Source organism: Syngnathus typhle, linkage group LG3, assembly GCF_033458585.1.
Source record: "Syngnathus typhle isolate RoL2023-S1 ecotype Sweden linkage group LG3, RoL_Styp_1.0, whole genome shotgun sequence".
NCBI classification, from domain to species: Eukaryota; Metazoa; Chordata; class Actinopteri; order Syngnathiformes; family Syngnathidae; genus Syngnathus; species Syngnathus typhle.
In genome coordinates this window covers 11,211,668-11,238,959 of record NC_083740.1, presented here as the reverse complement: position 1 = coordinate 11,238,959, position 27,292 = coordinate 11,211,668, and the positions used below count along the sequence as shown (strand labels likewise).

General features: G+C 41.5%; 4 protein-coding genes across 4 annotated transcripts in view; 1 reads left to right on the top strand and 3 right to left on the bottom strand.

Annotated features, from left to right (window-relative positions):
* Positions 1 to 3,791: 3,791 nt before the first annotated feature.
* dgke (diacylglycerol kinase, epsilon) lies at positions 3,792 to 11,818 on the bottom strand. The gene is made up of 11 exons (XM_061273906.1): positions 11,181 to 11,818; positions 10,495 to 10,654; positions 10,308 to 10,427; positions 8,626 to 8,769; positions 8,329 to 8,486; positions 7,953 to 8,001; positions 7,138 to 7,251; positions 6,951 to 7,022; positions 6,068 to 6,195; positions 5,847 to 5,958; positions 3,792 to 5,469 (listed from the first exon to the last, which is right to left on the bottom strand). The coding sequence occupies exons 1-11, from the start codon at positions 11,597 to 11,599 to the stop codon at positions 5,239 to 5,241; spliced, it is 1,707 nt and encodes a 568-aa protein (XP_061129890.1). The 5' UTR covers positions 11,600 to 11,818; the 3' UTR covers positions 3,792 to 5,238.
* Positions 11,819 to 12,573: 755 nt separating this feature from the next.
* lg3h17orf67 (linkage group 3 C17orf67 homolog) lies at positions 12,574 to 14,831 on the top strand. The gene is made up of 3 exons (XM_061273907.1): positions 12,574 to 12,729; positions 13,629 to 13,729; positions 14,697 to 14,831. Exons 1-3 carry the CDS (start codon positions 12,678 to 12,680, stop codon positions 14,811 to 14,813), a joined length of 270 nt encoding a protein of 89 aa, XP_061129891.1. The 5' UTR covers positions 12,574 to 12,677; the 3' UTR covers positions 14,814 to 14,831.
* A 1,940-nt stretch (positions 14,832 to 16,771) lies between these two features.
* On the bottom strand, positions 16,772 to 19,288 carry cbx8b (chromobox homolog 8b). The gene is made up of 5 exons (XM_061273905.1): positions 19,100 to 19,288; positions 18,947 to 18,990; positions 18,669 to 18,734; positions 18,501 to 18,567; positions 16,772 to 17,613 (listed from the first exon to the last, which is right to left on the bottom strand). Exons 1-5 carry the CDS (start codon positions 19,271 to 19,273, stop codon positions 16,801 to 16,803), a joined length of 1,164 nt encoding a protein of 387 aa, XP_061129889.1. The 5' UTR covers positions 19,274 to 19,288; the 3' UTR covers positions 16,772 to 16,800.
* A 3,076-nt stretch (positions 19,289 to 22,364) lies between these two features.
* Positions 22,365 to 27,292, bottom strand: part of LOC133151134 (E3 SUMO-protein ligase CBX4-like) — a 5,944-nt gene continuing 1,016 nt past the window's right edge. Inside the window, exons 4-5 of the mRNA XM_061273904.1 lie at positions 25,738 to 25,804; positions 22,365 to 24,779 (exon numbers count right to left, since the gene is read on the bottom strand). Of these exons, the coding sequence (XP_061129888.1) occupies positions 23,376 to 24,779; positions 25,738 to 25,804 (1,471 nt within the window). The 3' untranslated portion in view covers positions 22,365 to 23,375. The remainder of the gene's footprint in view (positions 24,780 to 25,737; positions 25,805 to 27,292) is intronic.

Below are 27,292 nucleotides of genomic sequence, written 5' to 3'. Positions count from 1 at the left end.
GGGGGCGCGTGTGACCCTGGGGAACAGGCTTTTTTTTTGGCAGTACTAGAATAAAGTGTAATTGCGCGTTTACTACAGCAGGGGGCAGTGGCGCTCTCATTGTTACTTCTGTCACGTTTGCGACAGTGCAACATTTTACGACTTACAAGACAAGTTAGGATAGTCACGGTGGGGAGGGGGGGCGCGAATAGTTTTCTTCTTGCTAGGGGGGGGCGTAACAGAAAATAATTGAGAAGCACTGCACTAGGCCACTGAGCTGGAGCTTTTGTGTTATTTTTAGTTTATATAAACTTTTAGCTTTTTTTTTTTTTTTTTTTAATTTTATTTTTTAAATATTTTAGCAAATGCACTGATCGTTTGGCATTTTTAATTTTGTTGTACATGTGACAATGACAATAAAGATCTATCTATTTATCTATCTGTGTAACTAATAAAGTTGTGACAATATGCACAAACAGTTTTTTTTTTTTACGTCGCCACGCATAAAAGCGGGTGGGGTCACCAAGCTGCCCTCGTTACAGCAAACTTGAAGACAGAGGTAAGTGGTTTCTCAGGTATCTCCCCTCCAACTTCAAATTTGATTTTGGATGAACATCTTTGATAAACACTGAGGCATGTGCCTAGTTCATTTATTAATTATTTTGTTTTAACCTGGACTGATGTGTTGGTGTGCAAATTATCATTTCCAAACAGGGTGGAGGTTAATCGAATATTCTAAGATTCTGCCGTTTCATTTACTATACTCGGAAAAAATATTGTCCTGTTGTTGCAATGGTCTTTTTCTGAGGTACATGCTGATGAATTTGGAATGAATTAACTCCATCAGATGCATGAAAGTGAAAATGAGTTGTAAAACAAGCATTGGCGCCACTTTTAAATCTGCTATATTGTTTTACCTGTGAAAATTAATGCTGTATCATAAGAAGGCTGTTGAAAGTCTGCGCGCAAGGCTTTTGCACGAGGAAAATTGGCCGTCCATGTGTGCACAATGTGACAAAATGGCCACCGCCATACCCATGTGCTTGCAATAGAAGACATTGCTGGTTTAAAGTCAAAGTGGATACACAAACAAACAAAGAAAGGAAGAATAGTAAAATCACATGCTACAAATACAAGCAACATTTCAAGTTGCTTTGGCCGCTTTCGGTCATCAGTTTTGCAATTTGTCCGAGTGAAGGCAAAGTGCTTCGCCTTGTCGCTAAATGCTGCAGTGGGACATGCGTTTGCCAGATTGACAAGAACTTAGCACATTTTTTGAAATTTTCTTCACAGACTTGGAATGAAATGGGATTAATTATTAATTATTTGATTTTGGCACTTTCTCTTTCAGAATGAACCAAAAAGTCAGAAAAGCTCTAGTGGTGGGGATGCGCCGCGACATCCGGGCCAGAGCCTGGAAGTCCACCGGCGAGATGAATGGGCATTATGAGAACATAACTGTTGCCCTCTGTGATGGTAAGACCGCGTTTAAGATGACTCTTTTCAGTCATCTGGCTAGCCGAGTCACAGAGGGCAACAGTTACGTTTTCGCCCATTTCATGGCGGAGGCAAACGCTCCAAACGTGCTGCGCTGCCAAAAGAGCAGCAGAGTATACGTCGGGGCGGAGGTGCAGTGCAGCGATGCCTTAAGGGCTGAGGCACGCGCACTCATTTTCCCCCCGTCGTTGGCAATGCCCCTCAGCGAGGTGATCGGAAACCCTCCTGAGGGGCTGGTAAACGTCGAGGGACAGGTCGAAAGGGTAAGTTTAATTCACCTGCATGTTAAATATCTATTTAGAACGACTAAAAATACAGAATTTAGGTTTTTTTGCATTAAACATTGCAGGCTAACGCAATGGTATGTCTGTTTGTTCCAAATTAGAAACAGCCAACCAGACTTGTGTCTATGCGCGGGGCTCGGTTGGTTCCCTTGAGCGTCGTGTACCTAAAACAAGTAACCTGTTGCTTCACTGTTATTGCGCTTCACGAATGCATGCTGAAGTAATATTTGGTTTTAAACTATTTCAGGACGAAGCGGTCGTGAGAGTGGCCGTGTGGAGGGAGGCCACCTTGACCCCGATCAAGGTCGGGGCCTCCTACACGTTCACGCACCTTAGCGCCGTGACAAACCACTTCGGCCTGTCCCTAAATACGACTCAGCACTCAAAGATATCGGTGAGTAAAGAAAAGGCTGTAAAAAGGAATGTCATCAGTTTAGGTTCAAATTTTACAGCTTTACAACAAAGGCTGTTGAATTGTGACAAGAATGTTTACAAACAACCCCCCCCCCCCCCCCCCCCCCCGGTGGGGACAAAACGGTACAGATCATGGAAGGATTTTATGAATTAGTATTTGCATGTGACTGGGATGAATTGACCTTTAACTTTATGGAGTTATTCTTGACCTTTGAGTTATATTATTGTTCTCAGTTTTCACCTGAGTAAACCTAATTGTGTTTTTATTCCCTAGGGCTAATGTACAACTAGCAACTTGGTGGCTATTGGGGTAATGGTGGAGGAGGAGAAGGACGAGGAGGTCAAGTTGGTGGAGGTGGTCGAAACCGCAATTGTGATGACCGTATGGACCAACACTTTTGTTGAGCCACCAACATTACCTGAAGAAGGACTCCACTTAAAACTTATTTATTCGGAGGGTGAAGTGGTGGAGATTTGTAAATAAACTTTTATTTTGCCAATGCTGTCCATTTGCCTACATTGTTTTCTGTCAGTTAGGGGTTGGATGGGTGCAGTTGTGCTTTTCATTGGGAAGCGTTTAAATGTTCTGATTCACCCCATTCGAACTTTCACACGTTCCTAAAATTCACGTCACGCTTGCTACCATTTTTCTTGTTCTACTTTATTATTGTGTGAAGGCGAAGTGAAAAACTACTCCCACATGCTTCAACGGATTCACCTCGTTCAAACTTTCACATGTTCCAAAAATTCATGTCAAGCTTGCCACCATTTTTCTTCATAACTTTTACCGTTTTTAAGTAATTAGCAAATTTGTGCCTTTAAAAATCCCCATTCATTCTTAATGGCAATGTCAACCTGAGCCAGTTTCCTGTAGTGGGTTTGATTCCCACATTGGGCGCCATAATTTACTCTTTATTCTTCCCGCTTATCATTTTCAACGCTTATAATTTGTAACTTGTCATTCGCATTCAAAGTAGCTGTGGTCATCAGTGTTTATTTTCAGAGAGCTTTGCAAATAGCTGCAAATCACAGACAGTGAGAACAATCACATTTTAATATGAAAATATTTGGGGGGGGGGGAATTACATCCATAAACATCACCTCTATCTTTACATTCAATTCCATCAAACAATAACAGCCAAAGTAACAAATTCAGACTCTTCCCTAACACCCAAATTAAAATCTTCCATTCACAAGCAACGCTATCACTATGCATTCTCATTTCGGTTTAGCTTTGCAGAGGCAAAAATGGCTTTTTTTTTCTTGAGCATGACCGTCAAATCAAAACAATCATACACAATGTTTACATTTAAATAGATATTAAATAAAGAAAATGAACAGCTGTAAATACTGGATCTATGAATATAGCTTTTTGCAGAGAAAAGGTGGGAATACATACTTCGAAATTAAAATCCAGTGTTTATATAGTCAGGAGCAAATTTGACACACAATATGACGTTTCTCAAAAACATGTTAGACAAATACTGCTTCAAAATTGGACAGCAGGCCATGTACAAAACTGAGTTGTGAGTGGAAATATTCAGAGTAACTAGTACAATCACATTAATACATTCAAGAAATCTTCACAAAAATTGTCTTTAGCCATGCTAGCATTCATGTGTTGTGTCCATTTTTATTATTGTTCAAATCACTGAACGTCTAAGCTTTGGTACCATTAGACGAAGAACTCAATGGATAATGTAGTCAATTCATTTGTCGCTGTGTCATTGCAATCTGACAGATCCATATTTCCATCAGCGTGTTTTGTTGCTTTGCATTCTTGAAATAAAGAAATAAAAACAAGAGCCCTGATGCAAGCATGGCTAAACACCTGCCACGACCACAAAGTCAGTAAAAATCAATGGCACAGAACACAAAGAACACTGATAAATACAGGCAGCTAAGTCAAAGTAGATGGTCTTATACAAGCGGGCATTAAGCAATTAAGAAAAAAAATAGAATGAAATTATTCAGAGTCTACGATGCAGACATTCCTGAAACAGGCATTGACTATTAACTAAAGACTACCATTTAAAATATGGCAGTAGCAGCAGGACAAATAACACTGCAACAAAATAGATGTGCAACGCTTGTTTGCGTACTGTTCTGCAGGAACCTCTTGGAAACACAATAACTTAATCAAAGCCCCTTGGGAAAGGCGCTATATAAATTCAAATTACCTGCTAGCCCAGTGTCATTCGACTATTTTACCAGCGTTGACTTGTGGAAAATGACGCGTAAAAGCAAAGACATTCCAAGCAGGTATTCAAACTATTGTGAGTTCTGTCTTGCTTATCAAGCTAATGGCGGAGTTAAACTTCCAATTAATCTTTTAGCTGTTTGGCACATCATACGACGATTGTTTTTCAGCCTTACAAAAAAAAAAAAAAAGTTTAGTGCATGACAAATACTGAGGATACAGACATTCCCTGCATCAGATTACTCTAAATTGCTTCATTTGTGATTTTAGTACTTTAAAACTGTATGGAAACCAACACTGCCTGCAGCTTGGAGGGGTTGAATATGCGTGAACGTAAAATAGCAACATGCCTACAATAAAAGAACATAAAATCAACATAATTTGGTAGGTAATAATATGTGTGCCACATGAGAAAGTGCAAGTATTACAGCCATCTGTTTCACGTTCACCCTGTCCCGACTTTGCCGTCAGAAGGGATGAAGTCAAAGTACCAAAACTCAAGCTTTTCGAAGCAGATCTAATAAAGTAGAATTTGTTCTTTCCAAATTGATTTGGCAATTGAAAATACGTTTTTAAAGTAACAGCACAAAAATGTACATATTTTCATTATTCGATTTTACAGTTGAATTAATTAAATTAATTTGGAGGCGGGGAGTATCACACCCGAGGGAGAACAGCCAATCACTGACAAGGTGTCAATCGTTTGCCACTTCACACTGACCCGTTATTTATTTTTTTAATCTTTATTTAACCAGGGAAACAATTAAAAACTGTTGTTTTTCAATTGCCAATTGAAAATGGAAAGAACCACTGATAAAATATGACTAAAATATGCTGAAAAAATAAACGACTATCAGGGATAAGTCAAGCTCGAGCGGACACTGCCCCCGGGGGCCTGGGCGAGTCCTGCGGGGTGGTGCTTTCTGTCTCGGAAGCGCTGGATTCGCCGTCGTCGTCGTCGTCGTCATCAGTCTGCTCTGAGCTGTGGTACAGCATGAGAGCCTGCGTCTTATGGGTAATTGTGATGGTGCACGGGCCCTGCGCCCACGGCTCACCGTCCACTTGCATTGGCATCGTGGAACCCTTAAGGACCAACTGGAGAAACAAACATTAGCCACTTAACACGCTACTTGGCGAGAATGACTTCAATTGTCCATTAGACTCAAACCAGTCGGTGTCAAGTTCGAGTAATGTCGTTTGATCCTTTTTTTATTCCACTGAGAGAGGTTGCTACGAGTCTGATGCGCTTGCCCGGTACATTTTCTCAACATGAAGAATGGTAATGAGCAAAGCAGCCAGGAGAGGGCAGCGATGCACCATTTTAGATTAAAAATCCCCTCTATTTGCCGACTGCTTACAGTGGGGGACAGCCAAGGGTAGTGAGATAAGTATACAGTACATAGAAATGAATACAAGTCTGGCTCGAGGAATGCAACATCAGAGTGGCGCTAATGTGTGCGACATGGTCTCACCCTGACAGTGTGGGCCTGTCCCAGCCGTACTGGGTTGGCCAGCTTGACCTGGATCTGAGCACAGTGGAAGGAGCCAAACACACCCATCACCTCCAGCAAACCGTCATCCAACCTGTCGTGACGACAGCAAACATGGCTTGTTGCTAGGGGAACTGAACAGCACATGAGCCAGGGCTAACTTGAAAGCGGTTAGCTGCGTCATACGCTGACACTTGTCTTACCGTGTAGGGGGGCAGGGTTCGTCGCCCATTCCCTCCCAGAGTCTGCAGCCGCCCCCCCAGTAACCAATGTTGCAAACAATGATGCCCTCCAGGCAGGGCAACTCGACTTGCTCACCATCAAGCTCCAACTGTGGTAGGAATAAAAATAAACACAATGACTGTTTACATACAGTCACCCTTTCAAAACTGAAGTGGTGATGAGTGACAGGAATAATTGACAGAAGAAAAGCAGAAATGTGCGTCACAACATTGTCGGTGCATCGCCATCTGAATCGGAATACTCAAATGCGGATGTTTACTGTTCACTCCCACATGGAAAAGGGTTGTTCAAAAGGTTTTAGGAACAGGAATTTCAACATAAACCCAAACATGGACTGCATGCAAATGTAGTCGGCAAACAAGTCAAGCAAACACAAGGTTACAAGAACATGACAGGTTGTTTTTTTCCCCCAACTTTGACAGCTCTATTTTTAGCCCTTTGTAATATACTGTAGCAAGGGAGTGGCTCAACCATTTAAAAAGGTTGGTTACCCCTGGTTGCCAATGTAAGCAAGCGTTCACACCATTTGGCATTTCAAAGTCTTCAATGAACGTAACATGCATGATTTTGGAACGTGGGAGGAAACCAGAGTAGCCAGATGAAGCCTACTCGAGTATGCCAAAAACATGCAAACAGGAAGTCAGGCTCCCCAGCCTCACAAGAATGTACATGCTAACAAATCAGTGACCTTGAGAGTCTTGAAAGGCGCCTAACAAATAAAATGCATTATTCCATCAAACAGACATGGGACACAATGACAGGTGTATATTGTGGGGAAAATATACTACGATGGTGACATTGTGGTAACCATGACGTTTGATAGCGTCAGCAAAGCTGCTGTACCTCAATCCTCTTATCCAGGTCCTTGCATTCCTGCACTAAACAGTCCTTTGTGCCATATAGGAAGTACACAGCCTGGTGGGGAAAGAAAGACGAATAAAGCAGGTTAGTGGTGGTAAAGTCGTTGCTATTCAAATATAAAACCAAGTTTTGCTTTTAACCAGAGGGATGCAAATGAGGCTGTTCTGACCTTGTTGATGATACGGCTGGAAAAGAAAGAGGGCGTTTTCTCACGATGCGTGTGGAAGTTGAGCGCCATCAGAGCATCAGGACCAACAGAGAAGTAGTTGTTCATGGAGAGAACCTGAGGAAATTGAATGGCTGTTAAATATACAATTCAATGACTTAATTCTGATACGCTAACGACTTAGCATCTGGATTGACTAAATGAATGCTTTGATAGAACTGCTTTGATAGCACAGCAACAATCTTCAGAATGCTCAAGAGCCACTCCTTGTATGTATGGACACTGTGTTAAACACAAAGACTAACAAAACTCTGGCACCCATTCTACAATAGACATGCCAACAGAATTTCATCTAGATCACAGGTGTCAAACTCAAGGCCCAGGGGCCAGATACGGCCCACCACATCATTTTATGTGGCCCGCAAAGACAAATTGTGCATCAAATTCATGTGTCATTACTAGAATTACAAATGGTCTTCACTTTTAATATCTTTTTTTAATATTTAACAAGTTTTTACTCATCTGATTTGAAAACGAGTTATTTGTCAGTTTGTTCTATAGCTTTTACTAATATGAGGTGCTCATACATTTATTTGGGTTGACAGTCATAATGGCCCTCCGAAAGAAGCTATGATTACAATGCGGCCCGCGAAAAAAATGAGTTTGACACCCCTGATCTAGATCAATGAAACCAGAATCCGCAGCTAACTTTTGAGAAAGTGCTAATAGGTTTGTTTGGGAGAGCAGACTTTTTGTCGCACATGAAGGAAACATTATACGCAAACCTATTACAATATTCCAAATGACTACAAACTTACCTTTGGTTTTCGAATAGAGAGGCCTTTAGAAGACACCTGCACTTTCCATCTGAAAATGATTATGCTGTCAGTAAACTCATAGAGAAACACAATGCCATAGCTACATCAGATTTATAGTTCAGCATGGAGGATCATAGTCAGAGCTGCAGATTAGGATTTTAGAAAATTATTGTATGAATGGCATCCATAGAAACCCTGCCAATGCTTTTAGGTCAAACACTTTTTCCTCACTAGTCAGCTTGTTTTCTATAGTAGCCTTAGCAGTTGTATTTTGAAGAATCGCAAACACATTTGTTGTGGTTGGAAACTACTGATTACAGTTTATCCAGCATCTAACAATAGTAAAAGACATGGTGATGTGCTCAAAAGTCCCCACCTGTCCATTTGGACCACCCCTGCATCCAGGATGTTGCGGAGAACCTGTTCCACAGGGATCTCCCCAGCATAGCCCGCACCCCAGCCCAAAGTGTTGGAAAGGTCATTTCCTGTCCCGAGAGGGAGGATGGTCACTCTTGGAACGAATTGGTCTTGACCCTGGTCGAGAAGGCAAATATATGTCACCAAACCAAAACGATTGTAAATGATGGTAAGTTTTCAAGTACATTTCATCTTGGGATTGACACCTTACATATATAAAAGACAATGCTAACAATGAGGCATTATTCTCTCTCACCTTGAGTTTCATACCGTCGATGGCATCAAGCACCCATCCCACTGTGCCATCGCCTCCACACACCAAGACCCTCAAACTACCAGGCGGTAGCAGGGTGCACAGTTGAAGGGCCTTGGAAGGTGCAAGTTGTGACAGGTCGAAAACCTGAGAAGGTAAACACACCGCTTTAACATACAAGGGGTCCGACATGGAACATTTTGGGGTTAGAGACAACGTGCAAGAATCCGTTTTCGCAGAGGTACAGGCATACATCATGAAGCGACACAGTTATGGATGGTCTGTTTCTTTAGTTGAATTTTATTATATTTAAGGCTAAAGTATTTTCCCCATGTCTGCGTGGGTTTTCTACGGGCGATCTGGTTTCCTCCCACATACCCAAAAACATGCTTGGTAGGCCGATTGAGCGCTCCAAATTGTCCCTAGGTGTGAGTGTGGATGGTTGTTCGTCTCTGTGTGCCTTTGTGATTGGCTGGGAACCAGTTCAGGATGTCCCCCGCCTACTGCCCGATGACGGCTGGGATAGGCTTCAGCACGCCCGTGACCCCCGTGGGGACAAAGCGGTACAGAAGATGTATGTATGTATGTATATATGTATGTATATATGTATGTATGTATGTGTGTATGTATGTGTGTGTGTATGTATGTGTGTATGTATGTATGTGTGTATGTATGTATGTGTGTATGTATGTATGTGTGTGTGTATGTATGTGTGTGTGTATGTATGTATGTGTGTATGTATGTGTGTATGTGTGTATGTGTGTATGTATGTATGTATGTATGTATGTATGTATGTATGTATGTATGTATGTATGTATGTATGTATGTATGTATGTATGTATGTATGTACAGTATGTACAGTATGTATGTGCAGTATGTGCAGTATGTACAGTATGTACAGTATGTACAGTATGTATGTATGTATGTATGTATGTATGTATGTATGTATGTATGTATGTATGTATGTATGTATGTATGTATGTATGTATGTATGTATGTATGTATGTATGTATGTATGTTATGTATGTATGTATGGATGGATGGATGGATGGATGGATGGACGGACGGACGGACGGACGGATAATGTGCCAAACATTTTCAAAGGGAGACAAAGGGAGGATGTTTCTCCCAAATGTCTAAACACCTTTCAGCATTAACAGTGCCTTCAGAGATGGTTCAAGTGCAGTGGCCACTAATACATCCACAGACCATCACAGATGCTGGCGTTTGAATTCGTGTCCAGAACAGTTCAGGGGGTTCTTTTCCTATTTGCTTCAAATGACACAACTTTCCCCCAAAATTTCAAATGTGGACTCCTCACATCACTTTAGAATGAAGTATTTTCTCAACCAGTAGGCAGCCAACCACCAGGGGCACCATTGAATTAGGGCTTAGTCTTCATTAAATTGCCTAAATCCCAAGCAGCCACACCCTGCGGTAAGAGGATTCTGAAGTTTAAAATTCCTGGGTAAATGTTATTATCATTCACTCTTTCAGTGTCTTGTTTTTTTTATTTTGCATTGAAAACTGTTTCCATACTGTTGGTTGAAGAGTAGTGCAGTTAAAATAAAGTTGATTTCCCTAACATTTGGATTAATAGTGATTAATAATTGTGGTTACAAAATTGTGCTTTTCATTCTGGCCATAATTTTGCAGCCATAAAGGACAGATGTCGGATGACTGACCTGCACGGGGTTGAGAAGGCTGCGGAACTCTCCCAGCAAGGCCTCCCCCATGTTGTTTCCACTACGCGTGTTTGCCAAGACCAACACAGGAGCCCAGCCATCTCCACATTGCGCCGCAAGCTACAAGCAGAATAGATTAGTGAACCTTAAAAAAAAAACTTAATTTGCGGCCAGATTATACCTATACCTTTTTGTACTCATCGGGGTGTCGACGGCGCAGCTTGTTCACTTGGTGGAGATAGTGAGGAGGAATGATGAGGTTGTGGAACTCGCCCAGGTCACATTTGGTTGTATCTACCAGGCTGTCCATACATTCGTCATGTATTGTGGTCTGACACCACACACATCTATTCGAGAAAAAAAAACAACAGACATGTTTATGAATACAAAAAATTCACTCGTCATTTATATTAAGGCTAGACTATCTTTATTATTGAGCATCATCTTGAAGTTGGGCTTGCATAGCTTTGGCTGCTTAGAAAAAGTTTCATCCAACCAGACAGTTCTCAAGAAATATTCCATGTAAAGATTATGAATGGGAAACTGAATTTTCAATTTTGCTTCAGGAACCAGTAGTATTTTTTACTCATCAAGATGGCACTGGCTCCTTCATCTTGGGCTTAAAGTACACTGACTTGCCATTTCTTTACTCCCTTTATTTAAACCAATAGTGCCAAGTTGTCATAAAAAAATAAAACTGGTTCATGAAGTGATGGATACTTTATGGACTCTGCTTGGTACACTGGGTGCACAGTAATGTTGAATTCGCTTTTCCTAGATTTAGCAAAGCCTCTCTCAAATGCTAAAACTGTTGGTTTTGATGCCTGATTAAAGCGATCTGTACTGCACATACCGAAGTGGAGCGTACTGTACCTGAGATCACAGAGCTTGGGCTGCGTTCCACACTGCTGCTTGCACACTACACAGTAGCTGGCCAGGGGTACGTTCCCCCTGACCCATCGGTGGGCCATCACCCCGTCCGCCCGGGAAGGGGCCATGATCTCTTTGCACGCCAGCTCCCGGTCTGCCCGACGCAGGCACTGCTCGTCAGCGCACACGCCGCAGCTATCACAGAAGGCCCCGAACATGATGTGCTGAGAACACACGCAGCAGTAGGTGGGCTTGCTGAACAAGTCCGTGTAGTGCCAGCCATGTCTGCTCTGGCGGAAGAACTGCTTCATGTGCGTTTTCCGTTTCGAGCGTTGGATGCTGCACCACAGCGTGATGACGACAGGGACAATCACAGCCACGATGGTCCAGAAAAGCAGCGACCACTCCTCCTCCGTGGACATGGCCGCGGGACTGGAAGTCAACTACTGGCGCCAAGGAACAGATTGAGGCCAAATTGGAGAAAGGGACGTTTTCGCTAAAATACGACCAGGCTGAGGGAAAAAGACGCACGTCTTTCCGGTAAGGTTCATTTTGATGAGCCGCGGTGTGAGACCGGAACAGTGGGGCGCGTCGGCGTAAACATTCACGGCCACAATTCGCGGAAGTACACGTGACGTATCCCCAAAAGCTTCGACGTCATTGCAACAAAGAGTAGATAGGAACCAAGATAAGCACCTCGCGCAATGCCAATGAAATGCTGTTGCGCTTTTATACTGTATGTATAACAAATTAGTTTTATATATAGTAATGTCTTTTCATTATTCAAAATGTAAAGGCAGGGCCAGTTGAGTGGGGACTGACGTCGGAAAGAAGGAGCGCGGAGGTTGGAAAGGCGGGACTGAGAGTCAGTGCGTATGGGCGTAAATTGTGGCTCTTGTTGCCTTTTTTTTTTTCAATAAAAAGCGACCAGGTTGCACCAGAGAATGTGTGCATCCTTGACAACAATTAGGGCATTACATCTTCGTATTATAAACATCAAAGCAACAGAACCCACAGTTGCGCATTCAATTCAATCGAAATGGAAAGAATCGAATTTCAATGCTCTCCAAATACCGTTTTGCGCCTCAAAGACTTTTAACAAAGTCTTGTAAATGGAAAATATTACGTCAATACAGGCGTTTATACGTGAAGTACAGTTTGGCTGGCTGGATGTCTACACTGCCATCTAGTGGGATCACAATCAAATTACACGACAGTACATTCCATCTTGTTTACAACTCATCTACTGTCATTCGCACGCAATACAGTACAGTAAAGTGCATTATTTGAATCGTAAAGGAAGATATGACTCATATTAATAATTAAAAAAGATAACAGCGTTATTGAATCATAATAGCGCTAACATATGTTATATGAGTGATATATATGTTATGTGGGTGGCACGACAGAGGAGGAGGAGATTTTTCCCCCTTCACTCCTTTTGGACTTGAAGTCCAGACCTCAGAGCAAAAAGGTTTGGGCTGAAAAAAGGTATTGAAGATGAAGAAGCTTTTGGTGTTCCTGCTTTGCTTGGTTTTGACCATCTCCACAGGTAGGAACGAGCAGAAAGAAAATCGACTCGAAGGCTCAAATCTTCGTAGACGGAATTTGCAGTACGTTTGTGCATTTACGTAAATGCACATGGTGGTATATATACGTCTGTATCCCATATGTGATTATAGTAATCCGCCATGCAGAATATTCAAGCAAACGTGAAAATAATCTATTAATTTTGCTGCATAGCGTCTTTATTTTAAACATTTGTTGTATTCCTAGCTTTGAAACTCTACTTTATTGTAATTTGCACTGCAATACAAATCTAATTCGTGTAAATTACTAGCATAACAGGCACGCACGGTCTGTGTTTGTTATTTCGACGAAAAGCAAATATCTGCACTGCAGATATTTGACTTGACAGGTAGTTAACGTTTTGCCACGTTGCTGTGAGAGCAGCAGCGCCAGATCTGACTGTGTGTTGACACAGAGAGCTGCGCTCATTTTCACAGCAACTGGGAGAAAACTAGTCCGCCCAGCCGGATGGTGCTGCACGGGCCTGACTCCCTGGGGAGTGAGGAGGAGGATGAATGGGCACTTTGTTACCCTACAGCAAATAGCTGCTTCCCCAAAGAAGACTGGTCAGTGAGAAGGAGAGAGAGGGGGAGTATAGGGGGAAGCGTCAGTGATGTGTTATGTTAGCTAGAAACGGAGGCTCCTTTGGGACCGATTCTAAGGAGGATTGCAAAAAAAAAAAAAAAAACCGCAGGGTATTGCCTAGAATAACATTTTTTTCATGGCCTTTAAAAATAAAACAGAGTACCACATTCTTGCGTTTGCAAAAAGGTTTTAAATATTGTGCGTGTGTGCGCGCGTGCGTGCGAGCGCACTAGTGTGTGTGTCTATTATAAAACCATACAGGAGTAAACATTTTTATTTCATTGTGCGTCTTCTCAGATGGCAACCCCATCATCAAGGAAAGCTTTGCTAAGCAGCTTCTGCGCAGCAAGAGACAGGAAAGGCCAAGGACGGCGGGCCACCCAGATGAACCCATGAGGGTGAGGGTCATTCAGCGCACATAAAGGGATATTATTCAACCAAATTGACATTCTCTTCCAATACCCCCCCCCCCCCCCCCACCACCACCACCAAATCCTTAGAAGCGCATCATACATTTCCAAGATATGGACAAATATGCATATTTTTGAAAGTCTATGATTTAAATGGAATATCAACACAGTTATGCATTTAATTGAATTACAAAAGTATGAACAATGATGGAGCCGTGATTTTTCCTTTGACACCAGAAACTTTGAATGAAACCATCAAGATGTCATTAAATGAAATAATTCACTATGTGATTCGAGTGCATAAACTCGGCTTTAATTTCAGAAATTTCAGGAAAGTGTTTTGTTTTTAACCACAGAATTCTGCTATTTTCAGGGAGTTAAAAATATTTGAATTCCATGACTAAACTGCCAGTAGCCGATAGTATGGATCTGGAAGAAAATCCCTTGCAGCCAATGGTGCAAAATACACAGGCGTGCGGAAATCCTGAGATAATGTACCCAGGAGCTCACCTTTCATTTTCTCTTTGCTGTGTTTTTTCTGCTTTTATTTTTTGTCTTCGGTACATGAAAAATATTCACCCTGTTTAATAGAGCTAAGGCATTGGACAATGGCCTCCTGAAAATGAAGGCAACCTATTTATCTGACATCATCCAAATTGTGTGCTTTAATTTGTACAACCAGCTATCAAAGCTTGGGAGCAAGTCCAATCATGTTTTGGGGCTTGACTAATTTTTACTTTTAATCTGAGTTGTCACCACCAGATAAGAGAACATTTCACAGGTTTTTGTTTCATCATGACTTCCTGCTTGTTATACCATGCATGCATCAGTATCATTGCTGCTGTTAGACGCCACGTATAAATGCTGCTCATTCATTTCCTCTTGTAATAATTCATTTGCTTCACTTGTTTTTGCCAAGCACATGCACCACCATTTGTCAATTTGTTTACATCAGGAGCACATGCTTCACATGCAAGCTCTGGACCAGAGAGCGCAGGAGACCAACATGGAGCACTGGCTCAACCCTCACTGCTACCCACGCTGTGACAGGAACTATGGCTACCCTGTCTGACGATCCATGAACATAAAGGTCGCCAGAAGTCTGCACCTCTGTGTCATATTTAACACAAACACCACCGTATATATATATATATATATATATAAAAAAAAACATTGACAAAAGTGCAATCAAACAGTGATCTATTCAATTAACATAACAAAATCAAAGTGTTAAAAAAACACGTTAAAGACAATTCTCTCAGTTCTCTCCTATATGAATAAAGCGCCCCCAAATGGTGGTTTATAATGAAATATGATACGACCATTTTTTTCCCTTCTTTCAGAATCGCGCTTCTCAAAAATGTTCATAATAGAAAACGAAGGCTCGTGTTTTATTTATTATTTTATATATTTTATAGCGTCAGCTGGAATTCCGTTAATCACTCAATTTCCCCAATAAGAAACATGTTAGCCACAAGGCTTGTGGTGGCCCTTACACAAAATAATGGTGAACTGTTTAAAAATTATATATTTTTTATTATTATTTTGACTCTTTCCAGGTTTAGAAAACACTCCCTGAAAAATAAATACATTTCTGCCTAAAGCAAGCGGTTTGAGACCGGCATGCAATAATAAATCACGAGAGGGAATGACTTTCTGATGAAAAAAAAAAAAGTCATAAATTCAATTTTCACTCAACTGGATGAATTGTTTATGTTTGAATTGTCTTGTCTCCGCAGAGAAAAAGCGGCGCCGCCTCGGTAAAACGAAATGGAAAGACTTCTTCAAACGGATCCGTCTATACAAGTGAATGGATAGTGAATATATAATGGATCTTGGCTGTCTTAATAATGCATGTTCGTTTCTTAGAATATATGTATTTCCAGTTAGTATCCTATATCATAATATGGTGTGTGGAATGAGTGAATAAAAAATATAAAAATCACGATTGAATAATAATTATAATTTTGTTTTGAAATGTTTTGTTTTCTGTATTTTGTATGGATTCGTCTTAACGAATTTTTAAATATATTTTGCTGTGTCATGAGCAATCGTTGAGCAAGGCGTAAAAGCGCGCCCCGATGCACGTGCTGAAATGACTTTTGCAAAGAACGGTCCGTGAACGGGGGAATGCGCTTCTGTCCGCTCAATTTGTTTACTTATGTCGTAAATTACGCCATAGGTAATGACAATTAGCCAAGTTGATCAGTTCATATTTTTAGATTTGAAATAACAGAGCACTTGAAGTTGCGGTGCAAAAAATAGAAAAAATAAAAAATAGGCCCCTTGGAATTGTTTTTTTGGTACGTCGTATGTGGCCTTCTATTGTAGTGGAAGAAAGAAATTCTCATCATTCACAGAATAACTGGATTTGCATTTTTTTTAAACAATTGTCTTTTCATATTTCAGAACGTGACCATGAGATGTAATAAATTGCATGACATCGCCTTTTGTTGTTACGTTTCGCATGTTAAAGGACACAGATTTCTTTAAAACATTTATTTAAAACAAAGACACCAAGTGTTTTATAACCATTTCAAAGGTTGCTGCTTTTTAAAATATGCTGTTAATGTTTTTATTTTACTTTTTTTTTTTTTATGTAGTTAGGCCTGTGCACAACCTAAAGATTTTTTTACATTTTGAAATATTGAACAATTGGGACAAAATTGGACTTACTATTAACACAAACATAATACTTTAACACAAAGTGCTTAATAACAGTTTCAAAAGAACTCAAATTGAATTGAAGCCATCGTCTAATCCTTCTAAATTAGAGCCAAATATTTTAACCCAAAGATTGGATTTAACAAGGAACAACTCTCAATATCTCCCAGCACGGTGCATGTGTTGGGGGGGGGGGGGGGATAAATTGTAGGTTATTAGTCAAATAAATGTACACATTTTTTAAAGATACATGCATGTAACCAGTGCATAACGGGAAGCGGACTTCATTTCATTTTGGTCAGTTTAACCAGCTGTTTATGTACACGTGTTCTCTTTTTAATGGCCTTTTCTTTTTTTCTTTTCTCAACACGCCATTGGGGTGTGATGTGTCCACTTCATCTCTTGTCTTTAAAAAAGCCATTTGAAGTGCTGCTCTCCTTGATGGTGACAGTCAGAAAGTTGGCGGTCACATCAGTCACCAGGACCTTTTCCACATTGCACAGAGACGGTCGCCACGTCACCTCGTCCAAATTGACGTCCAGTCGGGTTGGGGACGGCTTGTCCAAAAAGTAAGGCTTTTCCATGGGCAGGAGTTGGGTGGAGCCAATCTGGTGCTTGGCGTGGCCTGAGCTGTTTGTAGTCCTGTGTGCGTTCCTGTGCGAGGACAGGTCGCTGTCAGTGTAAAGGTGTTGATAGGATCCCGCAGCTGTCATTGGCTGGTTTTGTAAATTATGGTGGTGGCGGTGCTGCTGCTGGTGGTGACGGTGGTGGGGGCGATGGCGTTTATGGCCGTGACTGTGGTTCTCGGGGTATCTGTGATGGGGAACTTTGCACAGTCTAACGTCTTCGCCACCCTGCAGCTTCAACAGTTTTTGAGGTCTATGGCTGGCCAACTCATCGCTTCTCCTCTCATCTGGCTCGGAGGCTGCAGAGACGCCGTCCTGAAAACGGAGCTTTGGCTTTGGCCCTCTTTTTTTGGGTATATGCAACAGCCTTTCAGAATTTGCTTGTTGCTCATGGGCCACATCTGGTGGTCTAACAAATACGCTTTCTCCTCCGTTAACAGTGCTGGGTGGGAAAAGTGTGGGAACCACAGCACTCAGGCCTTCTCTGGCCCTGCGGGTATCAACGGGCTCTGGTGTGGGGTAGCTGAAGCGCATCCCTCGCATTGCCTCATTTCTAAACTCATAAGACTTGGTGGCTTGGGCCTGTTTGAAAATAACACAAATTAGAGGGGATTCTCACGCACACGCACACATACACACACACACACACACATTCTTAAATGTTTATGGATAGAGTTTATTCACTGTTTCTTACATTTGTGGACAATTTCAAAACTTACTATTTTGTGAATGTAAATGTAATTTTTTTTCCCCCCATAATGTTTTGTTACAGTGGAGTAAGGCATCTTAAAAGGACTTCATCTGCAGAACAGAGAAGCCAAACTTTAACAATGTAATAAACGGGTGACACTGCTGTAAAATGGACAATTACAGGACCACGTTCCATCCTGGACCTTGTATTCACCTCTGAACTTCCACTGACCCTGTTTAACAACACTCTTGTCATGGACACATGCTATCATTTAGATCAAGATAAACTTGAGGACAATTAGCTACTTTTTAATTTTTAAAAAATACTTGTGGTTTATGACACTAAAACATTTCATTGTAGGCCCTTTAAGACATTTTTTAAGTTGTTGAAACCTTTGTTATTACCAAACTCACGCAGGATTTATTGGCCGTGTACTACACACTTTCACCGAATTGGTTTGGAAATGATTTATTTATATTCATTAATAATGCATGTTTGTTCCTCTATCCATGCCAGCGACACGGAGAGACAATTAACTGCTCTTCTAAGAAACATGCGAGGCCATCATTACTTGCGTGTACATGTTTTGTGACATTTTCCTCGCAGTAAGATTTTTCTCTTGTAAAATATGTGTCCTGGGTTGATAAAGGTTGGAAAGCACTGCCTTCTCCGAGAAGCCGCTAATTTGAATATGCATAATTACAATCTTGCGAAGCAAATGCAGTGAACGTGACGACATTTCATTTCAGCACGGCAAACGAAAGAGTCCAATCCTTACCTTGAGAAGAAAGGTCTTGGGTTTCGGTCCTCTTTTCTTGGGCCCGAAGAGTTCCCTCTCTCGCTCCCTGTTCGGAACCCAGCAATGCAAGACGCTACTTTGAAGTGTCAGTCGATCAAAAAGCACATGACGACATGATAAGGTCCTACCACGTAACGTCAAACGTACCTCTGCTCGAAAGCCACAAACAGGCGGGAGTCCAGAATATTTTCTTCCGGTTCCCATGTGCTGTATCTATTAGGAAGAATTTAACAACACAAAACGACGGTTTATTTGGGTAGAGGAAGGGAAGGTTCGGGCAGACACGGCGTGGTGGGTCTCATCTTCGCGTTAGCCCCGCGAGCTCCGCTTCCCCCATCGCGCTTTAATCGTGCTAGCCGTGGAGAGCTAACGACAGCTACATTGACACAACATGCGCCTCACAAACAGAATATAGCGAGACTTACTTAGGAGACCAGCCCTTCCATTTCACAAGATACTCGAGACGACCCTACACGCCGTCAGAAATACAACAGGCGTGACTTAGCTTGCATGGAAACAGCATTATTTCAAAACAGCTTTTAGGAAAATCACATTTAGTGAGACAGGGGAGTGCTTACCTTCCTTATCCTGCGTTTGATGATAGACTCGGCGGCGAACACCCTCTCCCCGACGGCAGACAGCTCCATGTTGACTCCAGTGCAACCTACCGTTAGCTTGCTAGCGTTAGCGAGGCAGATCTTTTTTTTTTTTTCCTCCGGTCCCTCTGCCACTCTGAATTCCCGACAGACCATAATAATATCGAGCAGAGAATGGACGTCAGCGCATTTTTTACACTGTTGCTAAGAAACCGCAGTCGGCGGACCCACTACGAGGACGCCCATTGGCCCAGCCGTTGCTACGTGATCGGGTTGCTAAGTGTGGGGAGGAGCTCAGTATGTCCGCGAGAGCTCCCCACTACTTCGCCTCATTACTTCAAATTGCAATATTTTGAACTTTTATTATTTAAAAGCAGTCCTTTCTATGTTTGTCACTGTGGTGCTAATGTGAAGAAAATGAACTTTAGGCAAATAATGACGTCTTACGCACACAGCATCGAGAGAACACCTAAATCTGTTCCGTACAATAACATTAAAAGCATTCTATTCTATTCTATTCTATTCTATTCTATTCTATTCTATTCTATTCTATTCTATTCTATTCTGATACGTCTATTTTCGTTCATCCAATCCATCATATTCGCATGAAACAAACGATATTTTACAATATTGTAAAATATTGTTGACATAAATAACATAAATCCATCCTGCTAAGAATTGTTAAACTCGCCTGAATTCGTTTGCCTTACACTAATAATCTAAAACAAATCCGTTTTGTTTGTGAATGACAATCAAAACCCCACGGTATCTCATAAAAACGTAATTTTTATAATATAGTATATCCTCCAGGACGTCGGCGACCCTCGTGAGGATTAAACTGTAAAATGGATATTTATATATTTCTTTATTTTAATTGTGTCAACAGCACAGATGAATAACGTTGAATGAAGTAAAATGTTTCATCAAAAATGTGACTTGCTTGAGTGGTAAACGTATAAACGGCGGTTATGTATTTTAATCGCCTGCAGAACGATGACACAAATGTGAACTTGGCTATTTTAAATCATGCTCATACGTCATGTCGATTTGTATAGCCTACTGAGATTACTCAACTAAAAACCCCCAGGAAAAAGCAAATGAACAGCGGATTATTTCTTTGCCTCACGTCTGATGTCATTACATTACATAAATACCACAAAAAAATGCCGATAACGTACCCATTGAAGCCGCCCCCAATTTCTTCACAAAACATCTCTTTTTTTTTTTTTTTTTTATAAAAAACATCAATTTAAATGTTGTTCAAAAAGTAAAGTATATAAAATGAATTATAAAAATGTAACAATAATAAATTGTATAATAGTAACAATAAAATAAATATCCTTGTTATCGTTATTTATTATTATATATCGTTTATTTATGAAATATAAACGGTCGTAACAATAATTTAAACAAGTGGAATAGATTGGATAGCTGGATTAATGTTGTCAGTCACTGATTCATTTGGAGTTGTTGCCGTTGTTACTGTTGTTTTAGGTATTATAAAAAGTAAACGATTTTAAAATACAATGATGATTGTTTTGGGCAAGAGGGGACACACGTAAGATTTAGGCCCAAATGATTTTTTTTTTTCAAACAATGACCCGCTGTAAACCATGGAAATGACACCATACTGAATTTGTTCACCACTAATTAATTTCGATTGGAGTACCAAGTGAACATAGGATTTTAAAAAAAAATGTTTTTGCATTGTATTTGGGCTCTTAAACAAATACTATATTCCAAAATCCACTGGTTATAAAAAATACGTGAAATATTGGTTCACTAAATAGTCCAATTAGATTCGTGGAGACAAATTATGCCAACCACATTTCCTGTTTTGATTCATTCAATATGAGACGCAATTGATGATTTTGGTTTCCGCAGAGTATCTGCGTCCTGGCGCATTGCTGATACATTTTTTTTCAAGCCCCTTGAGCGAGGGTGAGAATGACAGGCGGAGTTTACGTTGGATGAATAAAAATTAAGAGTCGTTGCAACTTAAACAGAGTTTTTAAATAACACGTGTATGCACAATGAATAAATATTAACGTACAGAAATTTGCAGCGATATATTCAGACAAACAATGAGCGAATATAAATAAATAAGGGAAACTTCATTACAAAATGTTCACAGACAACATCATAGGTTTCACTATATTGACAAGGGCCTGCAATGATGTCATATATTCACAAGCCGTTATTTCGATGATCATTTCACCTATGTGCAGGATACTGCAGGGCGTATAGGACTTTAAATCTCATAGTAAATATTGATTGCCGACATAATCTAAAATTAACCAGACTGCAATCATTGTTACACGCATTCATTGCTATGTCTGTCTGTCTTTGTGACGATGCAACAAATATTTATTATGCAGTATTTTGATGGAACATTAGAATTGAAAAATGACTGGGTTGATTGTTTAAAAGAAGCAACAGAGCAGTCAGTCGCGCTGCACGTAGCATGCATGACTTGCGTGCGACATTGTAAAGATATGACAACGTGACACTCAACCGCAAAATAAGAGTTCAGCTATGCAAACGAGCAGCTTGCTCCTCGAGTCCGATGTGTGGACTTTGCAGCTGTTGCGCCTCAAAACATAGCATTCTGATACTGCCGCAGCTGCTGCGAGGCGTTTTTTCTTTCTTTCTCGACATCGTAGACGAGACAGAACGGGAGAGGGAGAGAACAGCCATTTTCTCCCCCTCTGTGCTAACATGCGCACGTCCGCGCGTGGAGAACACACACGGTTCGAGTGGGGGACTGAGAGGAAATGATCCGTTTTACACACTACACAGGCATTTTCAGATCACGTCAGTCACGCGTACGGCAAAGACAATGGTGATCAACGCGATGTTTTGGGGAGGTAAATGCATTAGCATGTCGTTTCGCTCTGCACATCTCCGCGCCCTTCAGTTTTAGAGCGGAACAGCAACCAAGTGAAATGAAGGAAATAGGAAACCGCTGCCACCGCTTTTGTGAAAAATGCGCCAGGGCGCTCTCCACATGGCAGCAGTTTTGTTCGAGAGACCACCTGCCTTGGTCGTTGATATTGGACAGTAAACGATGGTGCGATCCTTGCATGAAAATTGTTTTAAAATAATAAATAACGGTAATAACGACCACACTCATTTTTAAATCAAATGTTTCATTAGTCATGCTTAAGATAAATCATTTCAAGCAAGCACACGAGGAGCCACTATGCTAATCGGTGTAAAAGTCATAATATCAACCCAGCGGCAAACCTTAACTTGCAAATAATTTTATTATTGCAAAACTGTTTAGGAAGCATTCACTTAGTCTGCACACAAAACATGAAAATGCATCACTGCACTCATACAAATCACATATGTTGTAATAGTTATTCTGTTAAAACATCATTATGGTAAAGTAAGAGTAATACAGTATAGTAAAACAAGGGCACCTCTCTGTATATGCTGTTGAGATTGCCAATGTGTTCTCAAAGTTATTTGATGAGGGTTTGATACTATGTCCTTATGAAACACATACTGAAGACAGCACAGATGTGCGGGCCACACAGGGCGTGGAGAATGGAATGATAGATAACCCATCTGGTGGTATGAATTGGATGGACTACACAGATAAACTAGCACAAGGATTCGTGATTGGGATATCAATCACATTGAAGAATGCAGTGCTGCAAACAAAAGATAAATCAGTAAATGCTGGAACTGACTTAACCATCTTAATGGAGTGTCGGGGGCACAGTGTCAGACAACAAAAGCAGGGACAAATAAAAACAAGAAACACTGAGCAAGTTTCATTTGACACTCTCCTCAAAAATACAAATGACACTTATTGACAAATGTGTTTTGCTTGTTAGTTTTAAAACAAGTATCTAAACAGCATCTATCTGATTTTGTTCACACTTTCACACACACATACACACACAGTGTATTTGACCATGTTTGAATATAGAATTCTTCCATACAAACATTTATATAAAGTCTATCTTCTTTACAAGACTTAGAATGTAGACTGTAGCAAGCACAAATAAAAAAAAAAAATCATTAAGTGCATTTTCAGTTAGTTCTAACATTCTTTGCTTTCTGAACTAAGTTGGAAAATACTGCATGTGATAGTCATAACAAATGACAACATGTCATGCAGGAAATAAGCAAATAAAGCAAAGAATCCAAATGCTTTTCTTTGTACAAAATGATACAAAAACAGGTTCTAGTATTTGCACATTCACGCCTCTGAAAATACAAATATATCTTATGTACATTTTTACAGCTACACTGTAACATACTCCTTGAAGGTAACTGTGAGGCAGTTTGTAGTAATATCTGTGATGACTATATTCCCAAGAAACGGCTGAAAAGAGGGAAACAAAGTCTCCACTTTTCCCTTTTGCCGCTCACCAACAGTCACCGAATCAACTGTGTCCGCACTTTTTTGCTCTTCAGCCTGGGGCTGCTTTTCAGTTTGATCTTTCACTTGCGAGTCTGTCTGCGTTCCATCCTGTGTGTGCAGTTTTGGCTGGCTTCTCGCGGAAGCGGCAACTTGAGGCCTGGGCTTCACAATGCTCAAGTCAATAGGCTCCTCTTGATCATGATCAGCATAGTCACAGTGCCGCAATGAAAAGGGAGCCCGGAGGCCATTTTGGTCAGTGCTAATGCTTTGGGTGGGTGAGGAGACTGTGTGGTCGAAGGGTAAAAACCTCTTGTTACTCCCATGCTCCTCAGTGTCAGTGTCAGAAAGGTGTCGCTTTAATCTTTGAAATTCATCTTGGGCTGCTTTTTTGTCAGTGAACACAGGAACTCCGGTGTCCAGAGGCAACGAGACCGGATTAGGCTGATCGGCTGGAAGCGGACACTGACCCCTGACCTCATCGTGTTTATCCTGTTCCGTCACAGAAGGCTCAGCTTGGGCGGACTGTTGGTTTTCTTTGGTGCAATCTCCCGTGCATCCCGAGGCGGCTTTGGGTTTCTCTGCAAATCCGTTAACGAGCCCGAGATGTTTGACCAGCTTCATCTTCTCGAGGTGCCTCTCCGTGTTGTCCGCTCCTTGCGAAAACGTCTCTGCCGACTGCGATTCACCATTCGTAAGCTTTGCCGCCTCCATTCCGTTTTCCATGTATTTGCTCATGACAATAACAATCCGTCCGTTCTTATTTTTGTTTTTCACAATTTTCAGTTTGCTGCCGCTGACGCCATTATGCTGTACTGAGGCGTGGTCTTTCGGCTTCGCCTTCTCCAGTTCTTTGTGGCTGTTGAGGTCTGCCGGGAGCTTTTTCAGCTCCATGGTGATGTCCTTTACTTTGGTCAGGACACCTGAAGTCTTGTCCCGGAACCATTTTTGCTGCAGCACAGGGGGAAGATTGTACCCTTTGACGGGCATCTCCGGAGCCTTGACCTCTCTGGGCTTGGCAAAGACAGACTCGTGCACCTGCAGGCCCGGCTGGTAGTGATGGTGTTTCTTCAGCTGATAGTAGAACTTGGTGCCATTGGCATGCTGCTCAGTCTCTCGGTCTCGGCTCATGGGCTCGTGCTGATGATGCTTCTTGCTGTTCAGATGGTACCGCTGGCTCTGGGGATGCAGCTTTGGAACGGAACTGGTGTTGTGACAGCTGTCTTCTTGCAGGGATGACTCATGAAGGCCAGCAAGCATACTGGATCTCCGGGCAAAAGAAGGGACCTGTCAAGTACAAAGTCATTAATTGTTTGGTGATGAACCTCAAGTCTTGGTGAATAGAAACTAGCTTTCAAAAGCATGCAGACCAAGTAAACAGTCACAGTGGCTCAACCATTGTAATTAGGATCTGGAGCGATACCTTCCTGGAAAAGCTCTTGCATATGCATGCATTAGGGTTAGTGCAATTTCATTATTAACTGAGAAATGTTGCCAAATTCCCCAGTTGGTGAAAAAGTAACAAGTTCTTCTTTTCAAAGTTTGCTTCCGAGTGGCCCATGAATTGTACTGAGAGTCTACTCTTGCTACATTGTATATGTAAGGTAACCTCTGCAGGACATACTAAATCCCTTCTCTCATAGGCAACAGCCCCCCCCCCCCCCATTCAAGAGCACCTCTGGTGACATTTGTTTCAAGTGTTTCCTGTGGCAGTGACCTCAGCTAGCAGGAATGCCTTCGGCATGCTTTTGTGACCTGTCATTGACTTGAGCACGTGTTACCACTGACACCTTTCCTGAGAGGAATAGAAGCATTCCTCGGAGTGCTACTCCTGACCTTTAGGGCGGGTAAAGGATACGCAAAATGTGCCATTCACGTTCTTGGAGCTACAGGTACTGTAGTTAAGTCACAATTACACCTACAGATACTCAACAATTCAAACTTTTGGCTGTTCAAGTTAGCTAGCCAGACTCATGTGAGACAAAAAAAAAAGGCTCGTCATTAGTCATAACAACCACCAACTTTTCATTATGCATTAAAACACGAAACGGAAGTTACAATTTTGGGGATCCTATATTGCAAATTGAATTAAACAGGTTTATCATACAGTATTCACATTGCAAATAATTGTCAGACAACAAGTCTCATGTGTGTCTCATTTTAGTCCCCACCCTTTATGGAATATCGAATTCTAGTGTCACGTTGTTAATTCTTCATCCACATGCAGCACCGTGTACTTTCTTACCTGAACCAGAAGGTGCTTGGGTTTGGGCCCTCTCTTGCGATATCCCATCAGCTGCTCTTGACGTTCCCTGTGAGAGAAACAGCAGGTTGTGATGGAAGCCACCTTGTATTGAGCAAAGTTGTTGTCACACGGCAACGCACTGTATAATAATGATGATACGGACGTGAGTCTGACTGGAGCTACTGATCTGCAGTCAAATGAGACCCGCCCTGCCAAATGAACACGCCACTGGTTTTGGGAATATATCTAGGCACTAAAGGGTACAGGCCCTTGTTGACCCAACTCTCTATACTCTTCTCTCCATAGCAGTAACTCAATACTGCAGACAGAAGTGATGTCAGTCCCCTCCCCCCATCCGCCTCCCTCACATCTAATTACAGTGACGACGCAGTGTATTTTCATAGTCTGGCATTCGGACAATTTGGCTCCCCGGAGAGACATGCAATTAGTTTCAATAAAATCTCTCCTTTGGCGAGAGAGTGAGAGAGAGTGAGAGAAAGAAAGAGAGAGGGAGGTAATTGCTAAAACAGACGGAGAGCGATGTCCATGTTAACATGTGACCTGCGCCTGAAAGGTTGCAGTGTGTGAAATAACACACAGGCTTAGAGAAAAGCCAGTGACAGGTTAACACAATATCCATCTAAAATATTCAGTTATTGAGCCCAGAGACTTTTTAAGCAGTTAGCCAGAATCTGACCACAGAAACTCTACTAATATAGAGCACAAGGAAATAGGTCACATCTTGACACTTTTAAAGATCATGTAATTTATGACTCCAATTTAGCGGTAAACAAAATGTTCCTTTCTATGTGCATTTTCAACAAGTTAGAAACAGATGACGACAAGATGTTTAGCCTAAAGTCTTCTTCTTCCTCCCAAACTAGTGCTTCTATTACTTCATGAGGATATTGGCCTTTCACCGGCAGAAGTGAGAAAGCTATCTCTCAGACTCGTACGTGCACTTTCAGTGTCTTGTGAGCATGACTCGTCCAGTGTTCATTAACTATGGTTGAATAGATGCCAAAGGTGATACTGATAGTTTGCAAAACGGGCAATTTACTTTGCAAACACGCTACAAATAAAACACTATGATATGAATGTTTGAAGTGTGTGCAAGTTCATTAGAACCACTAACCAGACAACAACATTCCACAGGCGCTAACAAAAGCATTTGTGCTAAATACAATGAAATAAAGTACATTAAGTAGTCAATCCATGTTCTGTGGAAATTGTCACAGTTCCATGTGATGACTGGATGGTGAGACACTCAAGAATGAGAACCTGATGCTGACGTGCAAAGAAAGCTCATCTGACAAAAGGGCGTTGATGCTCCACTTGGCTTTGACCTTTCCCCCTATTTGACCCTACGATGACACCGGTTTTAATCCTAATCCGGTATTTATGACGGTGTCGAATAACTGACACGTGATGCAGACAGTTTATCGTCAACACCGGATTTCCCTGGATGTTTGCCGAGGCGGCAAAGTTTATGCTATAAACACACGCAAATCTTCCTTAAAACATGTCGATGACTGAAAGAGGTGAAGTATTGTGT

Coding starts and splice junctions, on each gene's coding strand:
- dgke (XM_061273906.1), bottom strand. CDS start 11,599: ATGTCCACGGAGGAGGAGTGGTCGCTGCTTTTCTGGACCATCGTGGCT. Junction 10,655..11,180: donor CCCAAGCTCTGTGATCTCAG/GTACAGTACGCT, acceptor TTTCTCGAATAG/ATGTGTGTGGTGTCAGACCA. Junction 8,770..10,307: donor GCCTTCTCAACCCCGTGCAG/GTCAGTCATCCG, acceptor TTACCTTCTCAG/GTTTTCGACCTGTCACAACT.
- lg3h17orf67 (XM_061273907.1), top strand. CDS start 12,678: ATGAAGAAGCTTTTGGTGTTCCTGCTTTGCTTGGTTTTGACCATCTCC. Junction 12,730..13,628: donor GGTTTTGACCATCTCCACAG/GTAGGAACGAGC, acceptor GCGTCTTCTCAG/ATGGCAACCCCATCATCAAG. Junction 13,730..14,696: donor ACCCAGATGAACCCATGAGG/GTGAGGGTCATT, acceptor TGTTTACATCAG/GAGCACATGCTTCACATGCA.
- cbx8b (XM_061273905.1), bottom strand. CDS start 19,273: ATGGTCTGTCGGGAATTCAGAGTGGCAGAGGGACCGGAGGAAAAAAAA. Junction 18,735..18,946: donor TGGAAGGGCTGGTCTCCTAA/GTAAGTCTCGCT, acceptor TCTTCCTAATAG/ATACAGCACATGGGAACCGG. Junction 17,614..18,500: donor CCAAGACCTTTCTTCTCAAG/GTAAGGATTGGA, acceptor ATTTTCAAACAG/GCCCAAGCCACCAAGTCTTA.